We start from the raw sequence: 15,535 nt of genomic DNA on the forward strand, positions 1-15,535 counted from the left end.
GCAATGGGATCAGAGGGATGCCCTGCAATGGGATCAGAGGGATTTCCTGCAATGGGATCAGAGGGATCCCTGCAATGGGATCAGAGGGATTTCCTGCAATGGGATCAGAGGGATCCCTGCAATGGGATCAGAGGGATTTCCTGCAATGGGATCAGAGGGATTTCCTGCAATGGGATCAGTGGGATCCCTGCAATGGGATCAGAGGGATTTCCTGTAATGGGATCAGAGGGATGCCCTGCAATGGGATCAGAGGGATTTCCTGCAATGGGATCAGAGGGATCCCTGCAATGGGATCAGAGGGGTCCAGCCCCTCTCTGGGGCATCACCCAGCGCTGGCAGCACAGAGAGCAGAGGTGGGCAGGGCATGGGGGCGGCTCAGACCGGGAGCACCGGGAGGGGAGGGGAGGAACCGAGCCCTGAGGTGCCCTGGAGGTGACAGCACATCCCTGCTGCCACTTCCCTTCCCGGGACACCAAGAGATTCCCAGAGTGAGGAAACCCCGGCAGGATCAGCCTCGCCCAAGCCTCGGGGGAGATGAAGAAACGCTGCGGCTGAGGCAACGCATCCCCCCGAGCTGCTGCAGCCTCCCAGGGGCTCCCAAAACCAGCCCCGGACCTGTTTGTCACTGCACACCGGGACAAACCCTGCCTGGGGGGTGGCAGACAGGGAGCTGCTGTCCCCTGGGCTGCCCACCATCACTGTCACATTCAGGACACGCCTCTGGGGACGCTCTCTGTGTCCGGAGCTGGGAATGGGTTAAAGCTCCTCATTTTGAACGATAACTACAAAAATCCCCTTTCGCTTCCCAGGAGGTCTCACGCTGCCGGTGCTTTGATCTTCATCGTCCCCAAGGTGTCACCAGCCTCCTCTTCCTCGGAATTCCCCTTCCCAGACTTGCCTCTTTCCATAAAGGAAAACCCCAGGAAGATGCAGCTGGCGCGGGGCGGGGACCGCAGCTGGCACCGGCACATCCCCGGTGGGATGGAGGCGGCACAATCGGCGGTCCCAGCCCCCCCTAAATGAGCGTTTGTCACCTGCAGGAAGAGTCCTGTCAGTGACTTCCTTTGCTTTGGAAACGGCTGAGTCACCCCGAGCTGGCGGCGGGATCAGCGGGAACGCCCGGGGCAGCCTCTGGGGACATTCCCGGGGCCTCGGCGGGGACAAGGGCCGGTCCCGCCACCGGGGCCGTGCTGCCACCCTGCAGCCGTGTGCCCCAGGCAAATCCTCCCTTTCCCTTTCCCTTTCCCTTTCCCTTTCCCTTTCCCTTTCCCTTTCCCTTTCCCTTTCCCTTTCCCTTTCCCTTTCCCTTTCCCTTTCCCTTTCCCTTTCCTTTCCTTTCCTTTCCTTTCCTTTCCTTCTCCTCTCCCCATCACCACTGCCGCTGTCACCAGACACAGCCACCCCAAATGGGACCCCAAAAGTCTCCCCCAAAACTGGGGATGGCACCCACAGAGACTCTCCCAAAACAGGGGATGGGACCCCTAAACATTTCCCCTAATATTGGGAATGTGGCTCCCAGAAACCCCCAAAAATGGGGATGGGACCCCAGAGACTCTCCCAAAACTGGGAATGTGACCCCCAAAAATGTCCCCTATTATTGGGGATGGAGCTCCCAGAAACCCCCAAAAGTCTCCCCAAAAAGGGACCAGGAGGGACAGGGAGCAGGAGGGACGGGGAGCAGGAGGGATAGGGATGGGACCCCCAGAGACTCCCCCAAAACTGGGAATGGACCCCTAAACATGTCCCCTAATACTGGGGATGGTGATCCCAGAAAACCCCAAAAGTGTCCCCAAAAATGGAGATGGGACCCACAGAGACCCCTCCCAACATCGGGTTTGGGACCCCCAAAGTCTCCCCTAAAGTTTAGGTGGGAACCCCAGACACCCACAAAAATTTCCCCAAAAATGGGGTTTGGAAACAGAGAAATTTCCTCATAATCTTCCCAAAACCAGGAATGGGAACCCAAAAGTCTCCCCAAAATTGGGTATGGAACCCCTAAATTCTCCTCAGAATTGGGGGTCCCATTACTAAAATAATTAAAATTGTGACGTTTGAGTCAAAATTCCCCTTGCTGAGGGGGCTGCAGCTTTCCAGCAGAGAGAATTCTATAAATGGGTTTATTTTACATATCCCCAATACATATTTATATGGATTTTATCCATATTTATATATTTACAGATGCAGAATTTTATTTTTTCCTGTAAGAAGAGCCCAGGTGATGCTTGGGGCCAGCAGAGCCACCCTGGGGACAGCAGAGTCACCCTGGGGACAGCAGAGTCACCCTGGGGACAGGAGAGTCACCCCTGGGACAACAGAGCCACTCTGGGGACAACAGAGCCATCCTGGGGTAGCAGAGCCACTCTGGGGACAGGAGTCACCCCTGGGACAGCAGAGCCACCTTGGGGTCAACAGGGCCACCTTGGGGACAGCAGAGCCACCCTGGGGCAGGGCTGGAGGGAGCATCCCTGTCCTCGCCAAGGGATGTGACCCCTGCACCTCGCACCCCATTCCCGCAGCCTTTCTCCAGCGGTTTTCCAGCGGTTTTCCAGCGGTTCTCCAGCCCGGCGGTCCCGAGGGGTCGGGAGGGGCTCGGTGTCCCCCTGGGAACCCCCGAGCCGGGCTGGGGGTCCCGAGGTGCCGGTGGTGCCGGGGGGGGGGCAGTGCCAGCCCGGGGTCCCTCCCGAGCTGCTCCATCCATCCCGGCGGAGGGAGGAGCCTCCGCATCCCCGAGCGGTGACACCGAGCCCGGCGGCGGCAGCGACAGCCCAGCGGGGACAGCGACAGCCCAGCGGGGACAGGGATAGCACAGCGGGGACAGGGACGGCACAGCGGGGACAGGGACGGCACAGCGGGGACAGGGACAGCACAGCGGGGACAGCACAGCGGGGACAGGGATAGCACAGCGGGGACAGGGACGGCACAGCGGGGACAGGGACGGCACAGCGGGGACAGGGACAGCACAGCGAGGACAGCGACAGCCCAGCGGGGACAGGGACAGCACAGCGGGGACAGGGACAGCCCAGCGGGGACAGGGACAGCACAGCGGGGACAGGGACGGCACAGCGGGGACAGCGACAGCCCAGCGGGGACAGGGACAGCACAGCGGGGACAGGGACAGCACAGCGGGGACAGGGATAGCACAGCGGGGACAGCGACAGCCCAGCGGGGACAGGGACAGCACAGCGGGGACACGGGCAGGGAAGGGTCCCGCGGGACACGGGGCAGGACAGAGGACAGCGAGGTGCGGGGCACCCCCAGAGCCCCGGGCCGTGAAGGAGGAGCTGGGCTGTCCCCAGACCCTCGGGGACAGAGCCGGGACCCCGCTGCTGCAGCCATGGGGGGTCCCTGGCAGCCGCCCCGGGCCCGCTCGCTGCTGCTGCTGCTGCTCCTCCCCACGCTCCAGGTGAGTGGCCCCGGGGACAGCGCGGGGGGCACCGGGGGTCCCCCATGCCAGACACCCCCGGGGCTGGGAGCAGTGAGGGGTCCTCCTGCCCCGGGTGGGGGCGCCCATGGCATCCCATCCCATTATCCCATCCCATCCCATCCCATCCCATCCCATCCCATTATCCCATCCCATTATCCCATCCCATCCCATCCCCGTCTCTCATGCTCCAGACCTGCCAGCCCCCCTTGGGGACTTTCCCACAGCTCCTGGGGACAATGTGGTGACAAAGGTGCTGCTGGGACCCCGCAGGACCCGGCAGTGCTCAGGGACCCCCCCAGGGCAGAGGTCCCGAGGGTTCGGGTCCCAGGGATGATCCCTTGGGAATGGATCTTCCACCCCACATCACCCGGAGCACCCCCAGGCACAGGGGTTGGGGGGCTGGGGGTGCAGGGGACAGGGACAGCCGTGGGTGACCCCCAGGACAGGGCCATGGGCGTGGCTGGCACCAAATCCCTGTGGGAATGGGGGGACTGGGGTGGTTGTGCTGCCAGAGGGAGAGGAAGAGCCCTGGGCTGGTCAGGCTGTGCTGGGGAAAGGGGAGGGAGGGGAAATGGGAGGGGAAGGGAAAAAAGGGAAAAGGAAAAGTGGGAAAGGAAAAGGGAAAAAGGGAAAGGGAAAAAAGGGAAAGGAAAAGAGAAAGGAAAAGGGAAAGGAAAGCAGAAGAGGAAGAGAAAAGAAAAAAATGGAAAAGGAAAAAAAGAGAAAAGGAAAAATAAAAAAGGAAAAGAAAAAATAAAAGGAAAAAAGGGAAAGGGAAAAAGGGGAAAAGGGAAAAAGGAAAAAAGGGGAAAAAAGGGGGGAAAGGGGGAAAAAGGGGGAAAAGGGGGAAAAGGGAAAAAAGAGAAAAAAGGGAAAAGGAAAAAAAAGAAAAGGAAAAAAGAGAAAAGGAAGAAAAGTAAAAGGAAGAAAGGGAAAAGGAAAAAAGGGAAAGCGGAAAGGGGAAAGGGAAAGGGGAAAAAAGAGAAAAAAGGGAAAGGGAAAAAAGGCGAAGGGAAAAAAGGGAAAGGGAAAAAGGGAAAGGGAAGGGGAAGGGGAAGGGGAAGGGGAAGGGGAAGGGAAGCTGGGCTGAGGGAGCACTCGAGGCTTGCAGGGTTTCAGAGACTGTTGGCATCAGGCCCCTTCCAGGGGGGAAACTGAGGCACAGCAGGAATTCCCTGCCCTGCAGGGAGCTCGGAAGGGAGCCCTGCACATTCCCTGTTCCTGCTCCAGCATCCTGGCCCTGCTGTCATAAATAACAAACCAAACCCACAACTCTGCAGCGAGAGAGGGGTGAGAGAAACCCCCCTGCCCCATCCATGCCCCCCATCACTGGCAGGATGGAGGAGGAGGAGAATTCCTGGGCCTTCCCAGTGCTGCGTCCAAAGCCATCCCCAAAATGCCTTTTCCAGGCTGAAATTCCCTTGAAATCTTGTGTTCAGCAGGAAAAGGACACAAAATCTCCTGGGGGAGGTGAGGGGACCCCGAGGAGCAGCTGCTTGGCCAGGACAGGCAGGGCAGGGCTCAGCCCAGGGATGCTCCAAGGTCCCACATTTCCCTGTGTTGGGAAGCTCAGGGATCCACCCTCATCCCTCTGTTCCTGCAGCTCTTACACCTCTGGCCCCTCACTGAAACAATCAGCAACTCAACCCCAGGTCTGGGCATCAGGGGTGCCCCAGCCAGCCCTGAACCTGCTGGGAGGCTTGGGAATGGGCAGGGATGTGGGAATGGGCATGGAGAGATATATGGGAATGGGCATGGACACTTGGGAATGGACATGGACACTTGGGAATGGGCAGGGATGTGGGAATGGGCATGGAGGGATGCTTGGGAATGGGCATGGACACTTGGGAATGGACATGGACACTTGGGAATGGGCAGGGATGTGGGAATGGGCATGGAGGGATGCTTGGGAATGGGCATGGACACTTGGGAATGGGCAGGGATGTGGGAATGGGCATGGAGAGATATATGGGAATGGGCATGGACACTTGGGAATGGGCATGGACACTTGGGAATGGGCAGGGATGTGGGAATGGGCATGGAGGGATGCTTGGGAATGGGCATGGACACTTGGGAATGGGCACAAACTTTTGAGAATGGGCAGAGATGTGGGGGAGTGAGCACAGACACTTGGGAATGGGCACAAAAATTTGGGAATGGGCATGGACACTTGGGAATGGGCAGAGATGTGTGAGAATGGACATGGAGGGATGCTTGGGAATGGGCATGGACATTTGAGAATGGGCACAGGCACTTGGGAATGGACAGGGATGTGGGAAAGGGCCAGGGCACTTGGGAATGGGCACAGACATTTGGGAATGGGCACAGATACTTTGGAATGGGAAAAGATGTGTGGGAATGGGCACAGGCACTTGGGAATCGGCAGGGAATGGGCACACACACTTGGGAATGGGCACAGATGTGTGGGAATGGGCATGGAACTTGGGAATTGGGCAGGGATACCCAGCAATGGACAGAGAGTTCCTGGCATCTCCCAGTTCAGCCTCAGCCTCCCAGTTCTCCAGCTGGGAGCCGAGGAGGCAAATCCCAAAGCAGGGATTCCCTGACAATCCAATCCCTGCAGCCACCACATCTCTCACGTCTTTGGGATCTGGGCATTCTCCCTGGTGCTCCATCAGCTCTGCTGGCAAAGCCCAGAGCTGGGAATGTGGGGTTTGCTGTGCCCACATTCCTCTGGGATAATGGGAGGTGTCCGTGCCCATGGCAGGGGGGGACTGGGATGGGTTTGTGGTCCCTTCCAACCCAAATCCGTGATTCCATTTCTACAACCATTACCCCAATTCCACAATTCCATGTCTCCAATTCCACAATTCCAAGACTCCAATTCCACAATTCCATGGTAGGTGGGGACTGGGATGGGCTTGTGGTCCCTTCCAACCCAACTCTATTATTCCATTTCTACAATTCCATGACTCCAATTCCACTATTCCATGGCAGGTGGGGATTGGGATGTGTTTGTGGTCCCTTCTACCCCAAATCCATGATTCCATTTCTACAATTCCATTACTCCAATTCCACAATTCCATGGTTTTCCTACCTGCTCTTTCCCCTCTCCAAGGTGCAGGGGACTCATCCCGACTGCTCCGTCGTCCTCCACTTCCAGCAGCTGGAGGAGGAATGTCTGCAGAGGATCCGGAGTGAGAGCCCCAGCCCGGGGCAGGCAGGACAGGGTGAGCCTGGAACAGCTCCCTGGGAGCAGGGAGGAGTTCCTGAGGAGTCCCTGGAGGGTGACCATGGGAGGGGATTGGAGAGCACGCGTGGATTTGGGATTTCCAGGGAGATGGAGAGCAGCACCAAGGCAAAGGTCAAGGAGAATCCCTGGAGAGCCCCAGAAATGCTGTTGGGATGGGATAGAGGGGACTGGGGGATGCAAACAACAGACAGAACTCAGCCCTGGTGGGTTTAGAGAATCCTGGACTGGGTGGGACTGGGAGGGAGCTCAAAGCCCATCCAGTGCCACCCCCTGCCATGGCAGGGACACCTCCCACTGTCCCAGGTGCTCCAGCCCCAGTGTCCAGCCTGGCCTTGGGCACTGCCAGGGATCCAGGGGCAGCCCCAGCTGCTCTGGGCACCCTGTGCCAGGGCCTGCCCACCCTCACAGGGAACAATTCCCAATTCCCAATATCCCATCCAGCCCTGCCCTCTGGCACTGGGAGCCATTCCCTGGGTCCTGTCCCTCCATCCCTTGTCCCCAGTCCCTCTCCAGCTCTCCTGGAGCCCCTTCAGGACCTTTAGGGCTCTGAGCTCTCCCTGGAGCTTCTCACTCCCACAGGGAGGGATTCATGGAACATGGCAGTGCTGGATTGGTCCATGCCCCAGAGTCCCCTCCATCCCTTGGCACCAATGCCAGCCCTGTGGCCACCAGCACCGGGGTCACTCTGTGGTGTCACCATCTCACATCTGCTCCCCTTCCTAGTTCAGTAAATTCTACTGCCAAACATTTTTTGAGCATCTCAGTTTTCCCATATCTGGGATTTTAAATGAATTAACTGGTTGAAAAACCAATTTTCTAGTGCTGCTTTTGGACATCATTTTTTTAAATTGCATCTCAGTTTCCATCCAAAAGTGGAATGGCCCAAATCCCAGGCAAAAATTGTCACCTGGAGAATAAGGAATGCATAATTCCAGGGGTTTCATCTCATAGCAGTGGAAAAATTAAGCAATAAATGCATATGAAGGTGCATAATTGCTTAAGTAACTTTGCAGAGATGTCATTTATGCTTCAGCTTAGCAGGGAAAAGCCTAATTGATTGGAAAAGGTCCATTTTGCAACCTGAACTGTGCCAGCCAAGGGGAAGGAACCTCACTGCAGGAAAATATCCGAGATGTGGGAATGCATAATTAAAATCTGGGTTTAATCCTGGGGCTCCTGCTGCCCCTGCCCACCTGAGCTGCACCCATCCCTTTCCCTGCTTGCACCGGCGTGGGGAGCAGGACTCCAGGACAGGCTCAGATCCCATGGACAGCGTGGGAGGGCCCTGGGATCTCCTTATTCCTTATTCCTAATTCCTCATTCTTTATTCCTAATTCCTCATTCCCAATATCCCATCCAGCCCTGCCCTCTGGCACTGGGAGCCATTCCCTGTGTCCTGTCCCTCCATGCCTTGTCCCCAGTCCCTCTCCAGCTCTCCTGGAACCCCTTTAGTGCCTGCAAGGGGCTCTGAGCTCTCCCTGGAGCTTCTCCTCTCCAGGTGAGCACACCCAGCCTTTCCTCTTCCATTTCTTGCACCATATCCATGGTATCCTCTGGACTGTGGGGGCTAAAATTCCAGAGGAGGCCCTGGAGAGGCTCCAAAGGCTCCTCTGGAGCCAGGCTGGGAGAGCTGGGGGTGCTCACCTCGAGAGGAGAAGCTCCAGGCAGAGCTCAGAGCCCCTGCCAGGGCCCAAAGGGGCTCCAGGAGAGCTGCAGAGGGACTGGGGACAAGGGATGGAGGGACAGGACACAGGGAATGGCTCCCACTGCCAGAGGGCAGCGATGGATGGGATGTTGGGAATTGGGAATTGTTCCCTGGCAGGGTGGGCAGGCCCTGGCACAGGGTGCCCAGAGCAGCTGGGGCTGCCCCTGGATCCCTGGCAGTGCCCAAGGCCAGGCTGGACACTGGGGCTGGAGCAGCCTGGGACAGTGGGAGGTGTCCCTGCCATGGCAGGGGTGGCACTGGGTGAGCTTTAAGGTCCATTCCAACCCAGATCATTCCAGGATTACCTGCTCCCACAACCCCAAGAAATGAAGTGACTGCTCTCAGGGATGACCCCAATTCACCAAGCCCCACTTTGGCATTGTGGATGCAAATCCCTCCCTGCCAGGACTGCCATCCCAGGCTGAAATCAGAGGAAATTCATCAGACCTGTCCAATTCCTCCATGAATAATGTGGATCTGCAGGGTTAATGATGGAGCTGTGCTGGTCCAGGAGCTGGCCTGCACTGGGATCTCCTTGTCCCATCACAAATTCCCCCAGCCCCGAATCTGCCTGGCCCTAGAAAATTGGAGAATAATTCAAACAGGATTTCAGTGCTGGATAGCGAAGCAAAAGTTGTTTAATCTTAAGTCACGCAGAAATCCTTGCATGACTTCCTTCTGTCCTTGGGGACACATCCCGAGCTCAGCCTCCAGGTGCAAAAACCCAAACTAAATTTGGGTTATTTCAGGAGGCACAGGCAAATCCCAGCCCATGGCACACACAGGGGATTCCCATAGGAGCTGGGTCTGACACAGCCCCAGGAGCTCCCACAGGAGCTGAAAGGGGATCCCGAGGAGCCCAGGAGCTGAGCCAGGATGGTCTGGAAAGGGAAAGGGAAAGGGAAAGGGGAAGGGGAAGGGGAAGGGGAAGTTGGGCTGAAGGAGCACTGGAGGCTGGCAGGGTTTTAGAGACTGATGGCATCAGTGGGGAAACTGAGGCACAGCAGGAATTCCCTGCCCTGGGCTCCTCTCCCTCCCCAGGCTGCCCGACCGAGTGGGACGGGCTCAGCTGCTGGCCCGCCCTGCCCCGTGGCCAGTCCCGAGGCGTCGCCTGTCCCGAGATCCTGAGCGTCTTCAAGAAGTCCAAAGGTCTGGATCCAGTGGGGATCGCTCATCCCACGGCCCCACCCGCCCTGCCAGGGCCCCTGAGCCACCCCAGCCCTTCCCTCCGACCCCACAGCTCCTGCCTCTCCCAAAATGTCCTCGGTGGAAACTGCAGCCCCAGCAGCGACAGGAAAACAGAGATTCAGGGACCCAAATCCTTTCATACCTCTGTGGGTGGAGCACTTGGGGACCTCATCCCCATCCTGGTGACACCAGGACAGTCCCCTCACTGCCCTCCTTTCCCACTCACCATCCCAGGGCTCCCGAGCTCCCACTGGAACATCCCAGCACTTCCTCAGACAGGAGTAATTGGGGAAATGTTGGGAAATGTTTGCTTTGGGGCAGGAACAGCTCAGGAGAGGCTCGACGGAGCCCTCACAGGATGAATGAGCACTTTTACAGCCTTAATTCCCAATTCCCTTCCCCTGGAGGGATCTGTGCTTGTGTTCACACCCTGTCAGAAGTTTTCCTGGCAGCTCCAGGCATGGGGCCATGGGATCCAGAAGGGATGGGGTAGCAATGGGATTTGGGAGGGAGGGAGGGATGGGGTCTGGGAGGGAAGGGCAGTGATAGGGTCTGGATGGAGCAATGGGATCAGGGAGGGATGGGACAGCCCATGGGTACCACGCTGCTGTCCCTGTCTGTTCAAGGCCAGGCATTCTGGGGGTGCCCTCAGAGGTGACACCCGTGGCTCCCCTGAGGTTCCTCCTTGTCCTGCAGGGCTGATCCAGAGGAACTGCACTGAGTGGGGCTGGAGCCCCCCCAGCCCCCCCTACCACAGTGCCTGCCAGCTGGAAACCCTTGGCAGCAGCAATGACACCGAGGCCAAGGCACGTGGGACCACTGGGGCTGTGGGGACCTGTCCCCATTTCCCCATGGCCCCATTTCCCCATGTCCTCATGGCCCTATAGCCCCGTATCCCCATGTCCCCATATCCCCATGGCCCCATGGCCCCATGTCCCTACACTGCCCCATGTCCCCATGTCCCCATAGCCCCATGCCCCTGTGTCCCCATGGCCCTATAGCCCCATGTCCCTATGGCCCCATGGCCCCGTGTCCCCATGGCCCTGTGTCCCCATGGCCCCACATGGCCCTGTGTCCCCATGGCCCCATGTCCCTACACTGCCCCACGTCTCCATGTCCCCATGGTCCCACACTGCCCCATGGCCCTATGGCCCCATGTCCCTGTGTTCCCACACTGCCCACTGGCCACAGAACCATGGAGATGCTCCTGGGTTATCCCATCACCCCTGGCTGTTCCTGCTTGCCCCACACCAGCACTTCCCCGTCCCTGTCCCCTCCTTCCACTGGTGCTGTCCCTTGCAGAGAGGCCATTTTGTCACCATGAAGGTGCTCTACACCTGTGGCTACTCCACGTCGCTGGCAGCGCTGCTCCTGGCCATCGGCATCTTCTGCTGCTTCAGGTAGGGCTGGGAGCTGCTCCAGCTCCAGGGCTGGAGGGACACGGGACAAATCCCAGCAGGAACAGCTGCCCCCAGCCTGGCCCCTCTGGAGCAACCAGGTCCCATCCCAGCCAACAGGGAAACAGGGAAGGCAGGAGAGGAATGGCAGCCTTGTCCTTCCCTGGTGGCCCTCTCGGGTTCTGGTTTTGCAGATGTCCCTGTGCTGCAGGTTTGGGCTCTCCAGAGGTTTCTGGGATGTTCTCTTGTCCTTGAGCAGCCCCAAGCAGAGCACTATTGTATTTGCAGGGGTTCCCCAACAAATGCAGGAATGATGCACCTGACTCCATGTTCTCAGAAGGCTAATTTATTACTTTATGATACTATATTATATTAAAGAATACTATACTATACTAAAGAATACAGAAGGGATACTTACTGCATGCTATAAAGATAATAATGAAAACTCGTGACTCTTTCCAGAGTCCCAACACAGCTTGGCCCTGATTGGCCAAAGAGTGAAAACAACTCCCAGCAGAATGCAATGGAACAATCACCTGTGGGTAAACAATCTCCAAACACATTCCACATGAGCACAGCACAGGAGAAGCAAATGAGATCAGAATTGTTTTCCTTTTCTCTGAGGTGTCTCAGCTTCCCAGGTGAAAAATCCCGGGCAAAGGGATTTTTTCAGAGGATGTGAATGCCACACAGCACAACCCTGCCCTTCCTGATTTTAGAGCAGGAAAGCTTCTCCAGGGCTTTGTGACCATCACCAGCAGTGATCCCAGGGAAGGGGACACCAAAGCACCTTCTCTGCCCCTGTTTGGGCCCAGCCCATCTCTCCCTCCTGCAGGAAGCTGCACTGCACCAGGAATTCCATCCACATCCACTTCTTCACCTCCTTCATCCTGCGGGGCACGGCCGTGTTCATCAAGGACCACGTCCTCTTCTCGGATGAGTCCATTGACCACTGCACAATGTCCACGGTGAATCCCAAACTGCTCCAAACCCAGCCCTGGAGCACGGCAGGGAGAGCAGCAGGGGCTCCTTGGGAGGGAGCTGGTGGGACATGGGGGGATTTGTCACTGCAGAGAGGAGAGAGAGGCTGTGGGATGGAGGAAATTCTGTCCTGGGTGGCCTTGGGGAGGTTCAGCATTTCTGCATTTCCCTCCGTGCAGGGAATAAATTTTGTCCTCAAAACTGCTCTGGCCTCAGGCTGGGTGTCCCCCAGTGGGGCTAAAGCTCAGCACAGCCCACCAGCACCAGGTGCTGCTCAGATTTGAGGTTTTCAATCAAAACAGGAACCCCTGAGTGAAGACACGGCACTGAGAACACCACAAACACAACCACGGGGTTTTTAAAGATCCTACAAGCCCGTGGTCACCTGCCCGTGGGGCACAGGCAGAGCAGAACCTGGTGCAGGTGATGTGAGGGGCTGGGGCAGAGTCTCTGGACTGCACTGAAAGTTCATCACTGAAAGTTCATCACTGAAAGGCCATCACTGAAAGGCCATCACAGGTGTCCTCAAGAGGGTGGACAGGAGGGTGACAGTCCCCCATGCCCCCAGGGCAGGCTGTGCTGCACCCTGAGCTGTCCCCTCCTCCCCTGGCAGGTGACCTGCAAGGCAGCCATTGCCTTCTTCCAGTACTCAGTGCTGGCCAACTTCTACTGGCTGCTGGTGGAGGGGCTGTACCTGCAGACGCTGCTGCTGCTCACCTTCACCTGCGACAGGAGCTACACCTGGGGCTACATCCTCATGGGCTGGGGTGAGCCTGGGGACATCCCGGACATCCCTGGGCAGGAACCACCTGGGAATGGCCTGATCTGACACCCACCTGGCCAGAGGTCCCCAGGGCTGCTCCAGGATGTCCCATCCCAACATCTCCTGCATGCCTTGGTGGGCACCCACCCGTTCCTGCCAGAGCCCAGAGCTGCTGGAAGCATGGCCTGATCAGGACAGCTCCTCCCTTCTTCCCACACCCACCCGGGGCTGGGAATGCCCATCCCAGGTGCTTGGGTGTGATGGAAGAGCATGAGGACAGGAGGGTGGCCAGGAGGTGACACAGACATAGCATCAGTGATGGGCACCACTTCCTTCTCCTGGAGAAGGTGGGAAGGTTGTCACCTTCCTGCCACATCCAGAACTGAGCTAGACACATGTCTCTGGGGACAAGGGACAGAGGGGTGGCACAGGGGCTTCCCAGAGCACTGGAGGGACCATCCTTGCCTGTGTCCTGTCCTTGCAGGTGTCCCCATGGTCACAGTCGGGGTGTGGGTGCTCACCAGGCTCCAGTATGACAACCACGGGTAAGAGCAGCTGTCCCTTGGCCTTGTCCAGGCCACCTCAGCCACGTGTCCCAGTCCAAGGGCTGGGAAATGAACCTTTGGCATGGGATGGATGCTCAGGAGGGGAGGACTGGGCCAGCACTTCATTTAAATGTTATTTCTGTTTTCTGGTGGGTTCTGTGGCAAGAGCGGTGCAAAGGGGTCAGGGGTCTGGCCAAAGAAATGGCAGGGGGACAGCTGGGCCACACAAGTCCCAGTGGGTGCCAGAGCCACCTCTGCTGTCCCATAGGTGCTGGGATGACTACGCCAGTGTGTACTGGTGGGTGATCAAGGCTCCCATCCTCCTGGCCATATTTGTGAGTGTGCTCCCTGAGAGTCCCACCCCAGAGCCAGGGTCCCACATGGCCAGGGGACCCAGCCAGGGGCTGCACAGAGCCTGAGGTGTGGCCTCCCGGGACAGGTGAACTTCCTCATCTTCCTCAACGTCACCAGGATGCTGGCACAGAAGATCCGGTGCCCAGACCTCAGCAGAACCCACAAGCAGCAGTACATGTAAGGGGACAGGGCTGTGCCAACCCTGGGGTCTGGGGTGGGGACAGGGCTGTGCCCACCTCGGGGTCCCAGGGCAGAGGGACCCTCCTCCTCCTCTTGGAGGACAGCCCTGGAGCCTCCAAGACCTGCCTCTCACACAGAACCTCCTTGGGGCTGAGACCAAGGTTTTGGGGGGGTCTCATGGGGCAGCAGGAGCCCCCAGACCCATGTCCCTCTCCACAGGAGGCTGACCAAGTCCACGCTGCTGCTCATCCCCCTCTTTGGGGTGCACTACGTGGTGTTCGCGCTCTTCCCCGAGCACGTGGGCGTGGACGCCCGGCTCTACTTCGAGCTGGTGCTGGGCTCCTACCAGGTGAGAAGGGCAGGGAAAGGCCCATGGCCCCACCCCAAATCACACCAGGACCCTCTGGAATGTGGGGGTTTGGTCTCTTTTGGGAGAGGGTGCCCCCAAACACCTGGGGCAGGGCCTGGAGAACCTGGCACTGATTTCCTCTGCAGTGGGTCAGAGGTGTGGGACAAGGTAAGGGAGGGAGAAGATGAGCACAGAGGGGTCCAGCCCCTTCCTCTGGGTGCAAATTACTCTGCCTGTCCTCTCCAGGGCTTCCTGGTGGCTCTGCTCTACTGTTTCCTCAACGGGGAGGTGAGTGTGTGTCCCCACCCCAACCCCGGGCACCACAGCGGGCACGGGGACACCCCGAGGGTGCCCCAAAGCCAGGGGTGGGCAGGGACAGTTCCCCTTGCCCCCCAGTCCCCTCCATCTGGTGTCCCTGGGTGCCAGCACCATCCATGTCGTTGGTGCAGGTCCAGGCTGAGATCAGGAGGAACTGGGGCACGTGGCAAAGGTCCATGGAGAGCAACGTCTTCAACCTGGCCACCCAGGACTTCACGGCGTGAGCAGGACAGCGCTCCTGGAGAGCTGCTGCTGCAGGAGCAGCTCCATGGCTGCAGCCCAGAAATCCTCTTATTTTGGAGATTCTGGGTCTGACACCCTCAGAGGGAACAACCAGAGAGACCCAACCCCTTGTGATTTTGGAGGTTGTGAGTCGGACACCCTCAGAGGGTGTTGGGAAAAACCAGAAGGACCCAACCCCTCCTGATTTTGAGGATTCTGGGTTTGACACCCTCAGAGGGTGTTGGGAACAACCAGAAATACCCAATCCCCCCCTGATTTTGGATGTTCTGGGTCTCACACCCTAAAGGGAACAACCAGAAAGACCCAACCCCTCCTGATTTTGAGGATTCTGGGTTTGACACCCTCAGAGGGTGTTGGGAACAACCAGAAATACCCAATCCCCCCCTGATTTTGGATGTTCTGGGTCTCACACCCTCAGAAGGTGCTTGGAACAACCAGAAAGACCCAAACCCTCCTGATTTTGGGGGTTCTGGGTCTGACACCCTCAAAGGGAACAATCCCCCAGAAAGACCCAATCCCCCCTGATTTTGGATGTTCTGGATCTCACACCCTCAGAGAGTGCTGGGAACAACCAGAAAGACCCAACCCCCCCTGATTTTGGGGATTCTGGGTTTGACACCCTCAGAGGGTGTTGGGAACAACCAGAAAGACCCAACCCCCTGATTTTGGAGGTTCTGGGTCTTACACCCTAAAAGGGAACAACCAGAAAGACCCAACCCCTCCTGATTTTGGGGGCTCTGGGTCTGCCACCCTCAGAGGGTGCTGGGAACAACCATGGGAGAGGCTCTGCCTGCTCAGTGCTGGTGGATCTTGTACCCTGTGGTAGCACCTCACTCCCAGGGCTCTCACTGCTTCAGGGCAGAGTTCCAGGCAA

The 15,535-nt window shown here is 58.0% G+C and overlaps 1 protein-coding gene across 2 annotated transcripts; it reads left to right on the plus strand.

Annotated features, from left to right (window-relative positions):
* Window positions 1–3,253: 3,253 nt before the first annotated feature.
* Window positions 3,254–14,650, plus strand: LOC136567406 (vasoactive intestinal polypeptide receptor 1-like). Of its 2 annotated transcripts, none has more exons than XM_066567005.1 (13): window positions 3,254–3,403; window positions 6,504–6,615; window positions 9,385–9,492; window positions 10,228–10,337; window positions 10,834–10,931; window positions 11,764–11,896; window positions 12,523–12,676; window positions 13,157–13,217; window positions 13,486–13,552; window positions 13,657–13,748; window positions 13,971–14,100; window positions 14,347–14,388; window positions 14,550–14,650. In XM_066567005.1, the coding sequence occupies exons 1-13, from the start codon at window positions 3,335–3,337 to the stop codon at window positions 14,640–14,642; spliced, it is 1,269 nt and encodes a 422-aa protein (XP_066423102.1). In that variant the 5' UTR covers window positions 3,254–3,334; the 3' UTR covers window positions 14,643–14,650. The 2 variants fall into 2 exon arrangements, with proteins under 2 accessions (XP_066423102.1, XP_066423101.1); XM_066567004.1 differs by having other exon boundaries at window positions 14,347–14,429; window positions 14,480–14,642.
* The last annotated feature ends 885 nt before the right edge of the window (window positions 14,651–15,535 follow it).

This window comes from Molothrus aeneus, chromosome 28 (assembly GCF_037042795.1).
Source record: "Molothrus aeneus isolate 106 chromosome 28, BPBGC_Maene_1.0, whole genome shotgun sequence".
Taxonomy (NCBI): domain Eukaryota; kingdom Metazoa; phylum Chordata; class Aves; order Passeriformes; family Icteridae; genus Molothrus; species Molothrus aeneus.

Bases quoted from the DNA above. Each gene is read 5' to 3' on its own strand.
- LOC136567406 (XM_066567004.1), top strand. From the start codon at position 3,335: ATGGGGGGTCCCTGGCAGCCGCCCCGGGCCCGCTCGCTGCTGCTGCTG. The intron at 11,897-12,522 runs GTGAATCCCAAA...CTCCCCTGGCAG, and splicing joins ACCACTGCACAATGTCCACG to GTGACCTGCAAGGCAGCCAT. The intron at 12,677-13,156 runs GTGAGCCTGGGG...CTGTCCTTGCAG, and splicing joins CTACATCCTCATGGGCTGGG to GTGTCCCCATGGTCACAGTC.